At 36.1% G+C, this 14,291-nt stretch overlaps 1 protein-coding gene across 2 annotated transcripts in view; it reads right to left on the reverse strand.

Moving 5' to 3' along the window:
• Positions 1-14,291, reverse strand: part of SKAP2 (src kinase associated phosphoprotein 2) — a 118,885-nt gene that overhangs the window by 83,327 nt on the left and 21,267 nt on the right. For both annotated transcript variants that reach the window (XM_063303795.1, XM_063303794.1), the window contains exon 4: positions 10,182-10,289. In XM_063303795.1, coding sequence (XP_063159865.1) covers positions 10,182-10,289 — 108 coding nt within the window. The remainder of the gene's footprint in view (positions 1-10,181; positions 10,290-14,291) is intronic.

Genomic DNA, 14,291 nt, shown 5'->3' on the forward strand with positions numbered 1-14,291 from the left:
AGGAAATTCAGTTAGTAAGCTTAATTATTGTCTAAATTATACTTTTACAATTCATAGGTAAATCAGCCATGATATCTACTGTGTTGTATGTTCCAAAATAGCAAAATAAACATAGATCAGTAAAGTATGGTAGAAAAATGAATAATGCATCCATTTCCATTTTTCCAAAAGTTTCCATTTTTTCCCTTAAAGAATCCCAGGAAAAAAATGGTTTTATTCCATGGTTTCAAAATTTATGGAAATTTTGTATCTCTACAAGACAGTTTTCATTACCAAGGCACTTAGAGTATATTTACACTACATGATTTACATTTTAACAAATCTGACATTAATGAACTAGGACTATCAGTAGTAGCAAATAAGCATGACATTATTTTTCTAGCCGTAGAAATATGTACCTATACAATATATAGTGAAAATATTTATTTCTTTATTTTACAGTACGTACCCCCCATCATCAATAGCTTCCTAGTTGGCACGAATAATAGTCTATATGAAGTAAAATCTAGAATGACCAAATATCTTCACAATATTAATCCACCCAGAAACTTACAAAGTGAGTTAAAAGATCTGCTGGATGAGGAACTGAACCTGTCAGAAGAAAAAACTACTCTTCCCAAATGTATTCAACATTTAATTTTCAACATATACACAAGTGGGACAAAAGTGCATAAAATTACTAATTAAAGTCAATAGTAAAGGAAAATTAGCAGCTACTAGCACGAGAGCTCTAATCAACAGTCTAGCCATTTAACAACGCCAGTTGCAATGGCAAAGGAATCATCACAACTTCAAGTGCCAACAAGCCAGATGGTGTCACTGGAAAAATTACACTCACTGACAGGCAGCTTGATCGTGTGATTAGTGCCCACAGGAAGGAGTAATGAAAACAAGAAATAGTTAGAGGTGATGAAGTAACTCAGTTATCACCAACTCATGGCAGGCTTTTTCAGATTATTTTAGAAACTCATCCGTTCAACTTGGTAAGCAAAAAAGTTCTGTTGACATGAGATCTGTAATACCGAAGAAACTGTGTTTCCATGATTTCCTATAGATTTCATAGTCATTGGAGAAATCCATTCCATCTATTGATTTTATTGTTGTTGTTACAGTTTTGTGGGCTTTTTGTTTTTCTAATAAACCCTAAAACACAGAGAAACAATCCTGCAAAATGAGAACTTCTAAACTGAAGCAACCAAAGCAGAAATAGTACAATCTCAGATCTTAATCTAGCTAGCAGATAGGTAACTAGACAGATAGTAGACAGCTATCCATTTCCTTTACTTCTAACAAACTAAATATTAAGTTAATCTGGTCTGTCTCACTGTTACTTTTTCCATTTGCTTGCAAAGCAGTAAGCCAGAAACCAGTTATACATTTACCTTTCCCAAACACTAACTAATTTAAGCAATGTTGCATTCTGGCAAATACTCTGCATACTATTCCAACACCTCAGACAACTATTTATGGTGAATAGATGATGTAGTACAAGAGGCACCGTGCACTGAGCCTTCCTGGGGATTACCACCTTGATGTGATGAGAACTTTTAATGTCCTGAGAGCAGTATCAGTTAGTCACCCTTGTTGGTAAGAACAAAAGAGGAAGTGTAAAGCTAAAAGTAATCCACAGTGTAAGGGTGAGTAGATAGGGTTCTGCAGGTGTGAAAAAAGCCACTCACTAGGAAAATAAACTCTAAAAGTAAACTCAGAAGAAGGCAATGCCAAAGAATTTCTATATTATTCCTAAAAACCTGTACAGACATGGCTGAAAAAGTCTGCATGCCAACTGACTCCCAGGTCAGCAGCCACTCTCTAATAACCAGGAAAGAATAGTGAACCTTCATAATAGTTCTGGAGGTGATGGCATAATCAAATCAAAGTCAAGTTTGGTCACTGATGGTGTCAATGTTGAAAGAGTAATTCTTCTGGAACATCAAATATGAGAAGCACGAATCAAGGAACAACTGGGATCAACAACTGGGTGTTTTAAGAATAAGTGAAGTTAGGTGGTTCAGAATGGGCCATTTTAAATCAGATGATGGTAAGAGGAATGGAGTGGCAGTGATACTCCAAAAAAAAACACAACCCACTGCTAAGTATGTGTTTAGCTTTATTTCAATAAATGATAGTATCATATATATTAGAACTAGTGATTATCCAGTGAACATCAGTATTATAGAGATATATGCATCTCTTACAGATGCAACATTAAAAGATACTGAAGAATACTAGAGCAAATTGAAAAAGGTACAAATGCAACATCAAGAAAGGATATTGTACTAATGGGTGACCAAAGTGTCCAAGTGGGAGAAAAAGAATTACAGGATGATTTGAACTGGGTAAGCACAATAAAGCAGGGGATTCTCATTAATTAATTAATGGGTTACTTAATCATTAATTAATGGAGTTTTGTGAAAATAATGCTTTATTTGCAAAAACTGTTATTATTTCATTACATAGCATGGTACACATAAAGAAAAAAAATAGTAACAAAATTCTACAAAATTCTATCCAATAAAATTAACATTTAACAACCAACTAATAAAACCAGTATTTAGAAGAAATAAAAAACAACCATAAATATTTAAAACAATGCCTCACAATACTCCAAAGCAGGCAAATATCCATGATTAATATAAGACAATAACAACCTAAATAATGCCACATTAATCACTAGTCAAATTAATAAGATCTTTAAAACAATTACTTAATAACAAACAGAAGATGGAGAAATGCAATCCAGTTAACCAGGGCACTTTCAGATATATTGTGGAACAAACCATTAATTATTACTGTCAAATATATGAATTTAACTTAGCAAAGTTAAAGAGAATAGTTGTGTTAAAGAGAACAGCCAGATTTGATTGAAGGCCATATAGACGAAATATCAGATCAATGTACGAAACAGTTTCCATTTCCCTAACTTTTATAAAAGACCACTTGATTAGTGTGGGAAGGGATAAAACACATTGAGAAAACTGAATTGGAAAAAAAAAAGGCCAGTACTGCAAAGAGAAAAAGATACAGTGGTCACAGAATAAGTTAGAATGATAGACATAGAAAGATGGAAGATGGAAGTTTTGGGCAACAAGAAGGGTATGTGGGAACTGAAGGCAGAGGCCTAACATCAAAGAAGAAAAGACAAAGAAAGGCATCTCAATCAAGAATGTCAACAAATAAAGATAAATAACAATAAAAATGTTTTAAGAAGATGAGAAAAAGAACAAGAAAATGTACAGCCAAGATAATACTTCTCAGGAATAGTCACAGAAAAGAACTAATAGAGGCAAACAGGTTTAAAGGAGGATGGAAAGACTATCCTGAAGCCCTTTATGAATGCAATGACAGAAATACTTGCAGAAAGAGGATATGTTCAGAAATCTACTGAATTATAAAATGCAATATAACAAGGAATAGCTAGCTGTTATATAGTAGGCCAGGTTACCTGAGGGACCGTCTCATCCCCTTAACATCGACCCGTCCCACCCGGTCATGCAGAGAGGGCATGCTGCGAACCCCACCGGTAAGGGAATTCCACCTGGCGGGGTCCAGGAGGCAGGCCTTCTCTGCAGTGGCACCCGCCCACTGGAACATTCTGCCCCGGAGGTGAGGCAGGCCCCTTCACTCCCGGCCTTCCAGAAGAACTTGAAAACCTGGTTCTGCCACCTCGCCTGGGGTGGGAGGAGCAAGAGTTCTTCCTGGGGGTGGCTAGTACTGTAAATCTCTCCCCAATGAATAAGATCTTTGCCCTTTGGATGTTGTATCTATTTTATTCTTATTTATTGGTTTGTTATATTGTAATTTATACTTTTATGGTTTTAATTTTTGATTTTATTATAAACCGCCCAGAATCCCCCTTTTGGGGGGGAGATGGGCAGTAATAGAAATTTGATAAATAAATAAATAAATAAATAAAGCACAACGAACTAAAGTACCCATCAAACTATGTAAAGCTACAGGAGAAGTGAGGCAGTCAAAGTGCTAACAGCTTCATGTCAACAAATATGGAACAAGACTATGTGGTCTAGAGCAGAAGTTTTCAAACTTTTTCAAGCTGCAGAAACTGTTAATTAAAAGAATAATTCCCCAAATCCCTGATCCACAAAATGGTGTCATGTTGTTTTTCCAGTTGAGAACAAGCCCTACTCTTTTCATTGTATCTTAGAAAAATGGTTATGGATGCCCCTAATTAGTTTTGCTCTTAAACAGAGCAGTGCAGGTCAGATGAAGGATCTGAGCTAGCAAGAAGCAGTGGATTGATAAAAAGTGACTGTGGTCACTGACTTTTAAAATTACTATTTGGCAGCACCAAACTACCAGAGTGAAATATGGATCAATAAAAATTAAATGGATTGAATTCATTTTTGCTCTTAAAAGCCTGGTAATATGATACAGAAATCTGAAGGAATCAAGAATACAAAATGGCAGCAAATAAGAACAACAAATGACTAAACTTGATGTTATCCATGATGGTTAAAGTTCCTTAATTCAAAGTTCCAAAGCAAAATAGTCAATTATCGAAGTCAGCAAAGAAATATTCCTAAAGTATCTAGGATTTATATTCATGCAAAAAAGATGTGATCCTTCAGCAAAACAGAGTGAAAATGTATACAATGGTTTGGGACTTCCCTCAGTCTTGTTCTATTTATCAAAAGCAAGTGGAAGTCTAGCCAGAAAATATGCAGGACGAGCCTGCTGGGTGATAAAACCCAGACTATTGAAAATTAAATTGGTCTCTTCTCTCTGCATCTTCAGATGTCCATTAAGAACTGCATTTTTACATGCATTTCAATAGGGCAATGGAGAATGATTTATTGTCTGCAATGCTTATTACTTCTGTTGTCATTTGATTTTTTTTAAATACATCCTAGTGCTTTTATTGATCATCCTGAAATAGCTGTTAGCCACATCAAAATTCTTATTTCAGTATCAAAATGTGGGGTATAAGTATTTTAACTGGCTTTTTAAATGCACACTATTCCTTATAAATGCACTGTACAGCTTTTTCCAACTGAAATATATGTATGTCTTGGGAACTACTATCCTTCCCACATCTTCCAAACCTTTTAAAAATGTTTAACAGAAACAAGCAAGTATAACAGAGCAAATACACCATCTCACTTTTAATGAGATCTACAAGCTTTAATCAAGAACACATAAGCAGTATGTCATAACCGATTTTCTAGATCATTGATTTCATTTTGCACTATATGGATACTTAGCACACCACCATTTTAGAACCAGGCAACCACCCTGACAGGCATATTTTCAACATCCATTTTCCACTGTTGAACTCAGGCAAAAGAGCTTACTTTAGCTGTGTGTGTGTGTATATGTGTTTGTGTATCTCCATCCATCCTACATCACTAAAAGATTTACTCATTAGCATTCTAAGCTCCAAACAAATATAGACAAGTTTTGATTCATAACTAAAAAGATTTCAGAATGTATCACAAGATCATTAGTTTTCTCTCTCCATCTCCCACTATTTCTGGTAGTTAAGCTATCTGAAGTTTGAAATATAGTGAAGGAATCAAGTTGACATGGTATGCTGCCATAAATTTTACCTATTAACTGATTTTATTATCAGTCTTACCTATATTCGTATGAGTAAATAAATAATGGTGCAGTATATCTCCAGCCACTCACATAGTAAGAATGATGGATCTATTTTATCTATCTTGAAGCCTATAGCCAGAGAGAGATCTCTGCACAGAGGCTGGACCAGAACAAGGGGAAAAACTCTGGTGAATGAGAAAGAAATTCCATCAAAAGAATGAATTTTTTAATCTCTTGACATGTATTCCTATCTCCATTCCACTCATACCCCCCAAAAAATCTTTCTACAAGGTAGCAAAAATTATTGAGGGACATTTAAATCTACTTCCTTGCATCTCTGTTTACTGCTCCCTGCCAGCTGCCCCCCTCAGTATTCCATCAGTCTTGGAAGTAAGTCATTGTACTATCTGTTATTTTGGGTGAAGAAAAATTGATTTTCTTTCATTTGTATGCCAACACATACATCTGAACATCCCTGAAGTACATGGCTTGTATCTGAGTGGCCTAACTTTGCATTCTGACTAATAGGCATGCAATCTTTGGTACTGAACTTCCTTCATGAAGTCATATAAACTTATTAGATCCATGATTGAATCATGGGTATAATTATTATCATTTGACTTATGAGGAGGCCCACACACAAATCTTTCAAAAATCAGGATTTTCTTTTCAAAGCTAACATATTGGGGAGTAAGGAAATCAAAGTCAGGGTGAATCAGAAGATGCTGCAGTCTTTAAAATTGTGGCTTCCTCAAATAATATACCATCCTACTGTATTTCACTATGGTGTTGGGTATAATGCACTATGGCATTGTAGTATGAGTGATGTTTCTAGGAACAAAATCCAGTGGTTTGAACATACTATAGTTTTTCTACAAATTAAGATTGAACATCAGTTGCAAATATGTTCTAAGCCCCAAACAAATATAGACAAGTTTTGATTCATAACTAAAAAGATTTCAGAATGTATCACAAGATCATTAGTTTTCTCTCTCCATCTCCCACTATTTCTGGTAGTTAAGCTATCTGAACATTTGAACTTTTTTTTAAAAAAATAGGTTACCTCTTAAAAAAGAAAACAGCAATACTTGCCATGTAAGATTTATATACAAAACAATACACTCCTGTTCTTCTGATTTCCAACTCTATCAAAGGCTGAACATTGTCAGGTCAAGGCCTACTCCTTGCCACAAACATATTAACAAATGTGCAACACTGTTGTACTATACAAGAGGCCATCATTTGTTTTACAAGAAAACTAGTCATCAATAAATAAATAAAATCCTATTCAAAAATCAGTTATCCAGAGCCTTTTGTACAGAAAAGCCCCACACCTTTCAGACAAGTGGTATTAATGAGCAGTCATGACTATAGAATCTCCATCAGTTTTTCTGACAAAGCTGCAACTAGTCCAGCTTCTCATTGTAATTCCATTAATCTGGTGCAGCCAGGTCCAGTGTGAAAATCAAAACTCCATCTAAGCCTTTATCAGTTTACAATAACCTACAAGTGAACTCTGCCTGTTAGCGTATAGCAAGTTATGATTTTCCTATCCATCAGACTGCAAGCCAATAAAAGAAGAGCCAGACAGCCACAGTATGCTGGCCAAGGACTGTACAACTTGTTTTATTCTGAGGTGGCTTCTTCACAACTGTTTTTCTCACCTTCATGACTTCTTTCTGTTTTCCTTTCTGTAAGATGGCTGGGCCTCTGTATTATCCTCCCTGCTAGAAATTTAATTGCTGCTGACAACTGAGTCAAAGCATTACTGAGGTGTGCTTGAATTTCATTAGAAGATGTAAGTTATGCATCTTTTCTACAGTACCCAATAAATCATAAAGAAACCAAAACACGTATGGCTTGAGGGAATAACCGGAAAATTAGGTAGCCGTTGGGGAATTGAATGGACTTTTGAACTGCGGCGGGCGGGTGGGGGAGGTGGGAGAGAAGACAAAGCATGGGAGGAAGCAGCAGACTTTAAAATGTGTATAAATGTGTATATGTAGAAAACCAACAATTTCAGAACCTGCATCAGCATCATTCTGAAAAGCACACCCATATTTAGACTTTATGTGCAGACAACATTTGGAACTCTAGTTCATATCCTCTGGGGGTCAACAGCCAGAAAGACACAACAGTTACCAGATTTGACAAAAAAGACATTTGAAGGCCTGTCCTAGTTTAGTTATTCTACTGAAGGTTAAAATAACTGTTTTCTAATTAATACACTATTAGACAAACATTAGGCAAAACAGCAAGATCTTTCAATATAGCGCTATATATACAGAGCCAAACAAAGTGACTGTTATACAGTCTTTATCTTGTGAGCAAAATGCTAAATAGTTAATTTAAGAAGCCTTTATTTATGACATGGTCTTAAAAATACCGTTCAAAGGTTTAGCTAAAGATGAGAGATCTTTTAATCAAGGATGCCACTGACTGCTTGATATTCTTAAGCTTCCATTTAGAGCACAGTGTCCATCACTTTTATCTAGCACAGACCATTAATCTATGTTTCCAGAGAACTTACAAATGTAATACAGTACCTGGTGCTCTATTAAGCATTTTAAGGAGCTTAATTGAGAAAAAAAGGGGACTGCATTAAAGATTTAATCTTAAACCCACATAACTATTGTGTTCAAGGGGACTTATTTCTGAATAGACATGCACAGGCCCATGCTATAAATAGAATTCATCTCTCTGCTGATAGACACCTTAGTGATTTATTGGACAGGCATCAGTAAAAAATTATTAAAAGATTAAATATCAATATTTATGAGGTGTGGGAGAAACATAAATAGCTTTACATATTCTAATCTTCAGGTAAATTCCATTAAGTTTATAGGATCTGCGTAAGAAATATACATATAATTCTGCTTAATGCTTGCCTGGGGCCTACACTGTTAGCTATGAGATGCCAGGCAAAGATTATTTTCCTTTCCCAAATTAATTACAGATAACTGTATCTCTTTGTTCAACATTTCTTTCCATTTCTGCTTCATCATTTAAGATTTTTGTCTTCTTCAGTAGGCCTTTTGCTAATACAAGTCATCTTGATTTTTTACAAAATGAAAGCCCACGTAAAATATTCAAATTAGTATAATTAACATAGCTTCATAATAGTATTTGGAAGCTTGTTAAAATGAATAGTTAATGCATTTGTATCAGTACTTAAGGCTCAGGCTTCAACATCATTCAGCAACTGACTTTTCACTTTCACAAACAAAAGCAGTTGTCCATTTTTTCTCTCAAACAAGAAAAAAACATTTCTCATGCCTGCTTCTTTGTATAAGCGTTCAATACCCCACTGCCATAAAACACAGGAAAATGGAACATTAGTACCAGATTTTTCAGAATAAAGACAAAGAACTGGTTTATACTCTATTTAATGCATTCAGGGGAAAATAAACTGCCCAGAATCACTCTCTGAGTGAGATGGGAGGTGACGAAATTCGAAATATAAATATAAAATCAGTCTAAAAACTTTGTCAAATCTATTATGCTAACAAATACTTTTATTAAACAACCCAAAGGCTATTTTATTGCTGATATTAAACTGGAAGCTATCTTTTCTTAGAATCTAAAAAGAAAGGTGGATTCAAAACAGGAAAACTTTTATTGCTAATGTTATACAATATGTAGAGTTCTAGCAATATAACTTGCTCGGTTGTTACGTTTATCGCTTACGGACGTATTTGAGTTATCCCTATCCTGCAATAGGCATAATTTTATATCTTATAAACGCAATATATAATTCCAAAGGGAATAATCTGAATAACATAAAATGTGGCATATCATACTGTAGGAAGCATATTTTCATTCGACAACTGAGATAGAGCTACACAATTTGATCGGCGTATGGCAAACCACCACTCCCCCTCGCAACAGCCCTCACTTGCCGGTCTAAATTTTTGAGCAACCAGTTCATACAAATTGATAGTTAGATGCATATGTGATTCATCAAGCTCCTCAATTCTCATTAGTAGAAGATTACAGTAAGCCATGATTCTCTGTATTAATTTGCTTTTCCCTTCAAATAAAAATATAACTGATTAAGTTTTTTATTTAAGAAATTGGGGGGAAGTGTTCAATTTTTGGAAAATAATGGTTCAATAGGTATACGCCAGCATATTCATTGGAAAAAAATCTTAAGAATAAATTATTTAATCTTTTATGAATCCATCCTGTTTCAAGTTTGCAAGAAGAAAAAAAACGTTTCATTATTATACAACAGAACAAGCCATTAATAAAGCACAATACAATTATGCAAGATTCTGAATTTGAATTAACAAAACTTAACAAAAGCAATTAATTTCAGTCTGATTTACCTGCATCTGAAGGACATCTAAGGAATATATTTTAATTCTAACACAAAACAAGCAAACAGTATGAATGGTTCGTATATTTTATCATTTCACTGTGCTTTTTCTGCCACTAGAGAGTGCTCTTCAGTTCCTTAACAGGCTTGGAAAGGTAAAAAACTTTTCAGGGCCTTATGCTTCCAGAGATTTCACCAATTCCCCAATTATCCTACAAAGCCCTCTCATGCAGCTCATCAGAAACCAACCAAACTATCAACAATATTATAATTATTCAGGTTGAGATCCAGAAAAATCACTCACCATCAGGGGGAGCTTCATCCTCTTTATCATATCGGTCAGATGTTAGAGAGAGATTGTCAGGAGCAACAGGCCAAGACCCTTCGGAATCTTCCGCGTCTTCATGATCTCCTGCACATACAAAATATTATCAGTGAATAAAACAGGAGGCTTACAGTGTCACCTTGCGCAGAGAGCAAACTTTTCCTAACTGGTTATGTTGGAATGACAATCTCCAATGGCCAGGCTAGCTGAGAATACTAGGGTCATCCTACCAAGAGACGTGGAGGGTGCCAAGTTGGGGACAGGTAGCATAAAGGACTCCTTGAATTTCAAAAACAGTAATGAATTTCAGAATCATACATCATGACCTCACAACACTGGACAGAGCTTTCCCCTCTAACTAGATTAGAACAAAAGTGTGGAGTCCTTGGTGCTCTCTGAGCCTTGTTGTTTCTTGCAGACGTTTCATTGCAAGAAAACAACAGGGCTCAGATAGCACCAAGGACTTCAAGGTTCAACCCTGAGCTACAAAAATTTGCTTCGATTGGTAAGACAAAAGTACTAAAACCTGACTGGTTTAATTCCCAATGTCTGCACTGAGGATAAAGAAAAATCTTCCTATCTTCATAATTTAAAGTCCCTCTGGTAAGAGGAGATGGGCGGTGACACATTTGATAGATAGATAGATAGATAAATAAAATAATTTAAATAGGAAATGGGAAAATAAAAGATATGCACTCAGTAGATGGCTGGATTGTCACAATAAGATGGATTTTTGAAGAAACTGTGCTGGGGGGCATACCGCCCAATCACATCCAATCAGGTATTATTGGCAGAGGAGGAGTTTGGCAAACACAGAAACGTCTGTCACGCTGACAGACAGTCAGATCAAACTCCTGACTGCCCCCCCCCTTCATTTCTTTCCAACACTCTGTTAATAGGCCTATTTTACAATTAATGGTTCTCCAACACACAAATTTTTCAATGACACATTGCAAGGATGTTACTGGACTACTGGCAACAGTCCCTGCAACACTTAGGCTGAAAAATGAAAATAAAAATGAACAGGCTATAAACTAAGAACAAATCCTACTTAAGATTCTGGCTTGTTAAAAGAACAACAACAAACCAGGGACTCTAGTCCAAGTGTAACACCAACATATCATGAACAATCTTGGATTGTTTAGCCAGTCCCATAGACCCACCAACAAACCATGACTAAAGAAGGAGGCAGAAGCCTCATTGCACTTGCTGAATCCGACTTTGACAGCTGAACTGAGCCATTGTGATTAAATTTATAGAGGTGCAGGTTTGAATTAAAATATTTGAATTTAAGCCCCACTGTAACCAATGGGTTTGGGGCAGCTAATTCATTCAATCAATATTGTCTAGAATCAGCTCAAAGTATCTAAAAAAGCAACCTCTCCATCAACAATTTCTAAAATCTACTTTTCTTACATCAACAAATATATCTCATCCAATTAAAAAAATAATCCCAACACTATGTCTGTTATGAATTTAAAAAGATAAAGGAAATGAAAAAATGCTTTATTAACTCTAGAAGTAGATACCTGATGTAACATTTGCTTTAAGGGTTTCCCCTATGATAGGATAACAGGGGCACCGCATGGACATACCATTTATAATTCTGCTAGCGTAGTTCTCTGAATTAAGCATTAAATTGTCAATAAATCATAAAGAATTTATATGTGTGTGACATGGATGCTTTGTCGACCTATAATTCAATCTACATCTATTGTAATGCCACTCAATTCAATTCTCAGTACTTTTGTCACAACCACAGTTTAATCATATGAATGGCTTCCAAAGGCTGCAGATCTTGCCCTACCTGTATATCTGAGTGTACTTTGCTTCCACACTTATTTGTATGTTACAACCTTATTATCAAAACCAATAGATTACACAGGGGAATGTAATAACCAGTGATCTCAGATAAATGGATAAATTCCCTGATAGCTCTTCTCTCCAGAACATTTGCTTTCTTAAACACTCTGCAAGAAGAAAATGATACAAATAATAAAATGTACTGTATATATGATGCCCTGAAGTAATTTTCTATTCAAATCAGAACCATATTCATGGTAAACAAAAAGTGAGCTGGATATCATGTTAAGAGCATGCCACAAGTTTAAGAGAAGTCACAGATCCCCCTTCTCCAAGAATTTAGACTTCTTCAAAAAGCACTAGGATATTCAAAAGTACTATATGTAATTTCACAGGATTCAGACAATACTACCCAGTTTCCATAGTAGCTTGGATCCTGCATATCAACTTCTAGGTCACCATTCTTTCAATTATGACCAATTTTTCAATCTTAGGATCCCAAAAGTTTCTTTTTCATCTAAACATGGCCTAACTGATCAATTACAGACTGCAAAACCAATAGAGATACATGTCTTTGCCATAGCCTTCCTAGATGTTTTCTACCCTCTTTCCTCCAAGTTTTGCAGGAATATTGATGAAGGCAACATTTTAAATGTATACAACATCCTTATGTGTTTTAAAAAATACTCTCATTAATTTAAAATCTTTCCACTGTTTCAAGTACTTCAAAGAAAGAACAGGAGTGCTGCTTATACATACTGGCACTCCATAAATCAAAACAGTTACAAAGTAAAGAAAACTGGAGGATCAAATAATACAGCTATGCTATAACTTGCTAACAACTACAGCCACAGGCTACAAACACCACGTCATCACAGGAGCCTCTCCGACTTGGGAATGCTTCATGCGCTGTAAGAAACACAATGCTTTAGGCCCAAGTCACCTTCAGAAATGCCTATTCCTATATAGTTCTCCCCACAGTTAGGTCATTAATAGGTACTTTTTGTGGTTCTTGCTCCAGATACATTTGACAACAGTGAATTCAGCATTTTCCACAATGGGGACCATCTTGTGAAATAAACTACCACCATTTGAAGGGAGGCTTACATTCCTACCTATTTCTCCAGGTGTTGTAATGTTTCCGTATCAGTGTTATACATTCATTTTTGTACCATTTAATCACTGTTTTAACTAATTTTTAACACACTGTTGTAATCCAACAGTTGTTAGTGGAGCAAGCAGTATATACATTATTAAAACAAAATTAAAATAAATACATAAAACACCAAATTGAAAAGTGCTTCTGTAAAGCCTCACTAGCAATAGCTCACAAACACCCTCAAAGGTGGCAATTTTCATAAAATAAACCTTGCATAATCTCAAATCTAGCTCTAACTCATACCTCAGTCTAGTGTTCTCCAACTTAACACACGCCATATAGGTTGGACTTCCATTTTCAGAATTAACAGCTAGCTTTAAGAGCTTTGGGATAGGAATTCTGGGATCTGCACATCAGGTCAGCAAAGACTAATCCAACTTCATACTTAGTCCCACTCATAGACTCTTTCTCATGATTGCCTTTATGTATATCCCTCCAAACTTCAAGTCAGCAGAAAAAATATACTTTGCGATTTATGCTGCCTCAATAGCCAAACTCTACTGGCTTAGTAAAGAGGCCTGTAAGGGGCCCTGTCCTTACAGCTTTGCTGTGGGGCAACTTAAGGGCTGGATTGCTGGATTTCCCTAACTTTATTTCCTCTCCCATCCAGTGTTCCAAGGCAGCAGAAAAATCCACCCCAAATTGCTCTCTTTAAAGTGTGGTGGGTCAGGCTTAAGTTAATGGAAGAATGGTGGACATGGGTCAAACAACAGCCTGGCTAATAGGTTGGTGGGGAGGAGGAGGAGAGCAGAAAGGAAATGTCAAGGTGCATTGAGAGAGCTCCCTCCTGTGCATTCTGGGCCTGTCCTCCACCCCAGTTATCTGTCAGCCAGGCTTCAGGTTTATGAGCACATTAAGGAACAGCAATGCTGACGGTAATGGCCAGAGCCGGCAGAACTACAGTATAACCCACTGAGTGGCCAAACGGCATTAGAGAAATGCTGTCCCCCAGTAATAGCTGAAACCACAGCCACACAGAATCCCTAGTTAGAAGCAAATTAAAGGGAGAGACATTCCCTTGACAGAGGACCAAAGGGAGATTAGAGGTAAAGTCTGGTGACTACATAGTACAGACGTTCACTAGTCCAAACTAAAATTGGGGATTCCCAAGTATCAGCAAATTTCCA

This window comes from Candoia aspera, chromosome 4 (genome assembly GCF_035149785.1).
Source record: "Candoia aspera isolate rCanAsp1 chromosome 4, rCanAsp1.hap2, whole genome shotgun sequence".
NCBI classification, from domain to species: Eukaryota; Metazoa; Chordata; class Lepidosauria; order Squamata; family Boidae; genus Candoia; species Candoia aspera.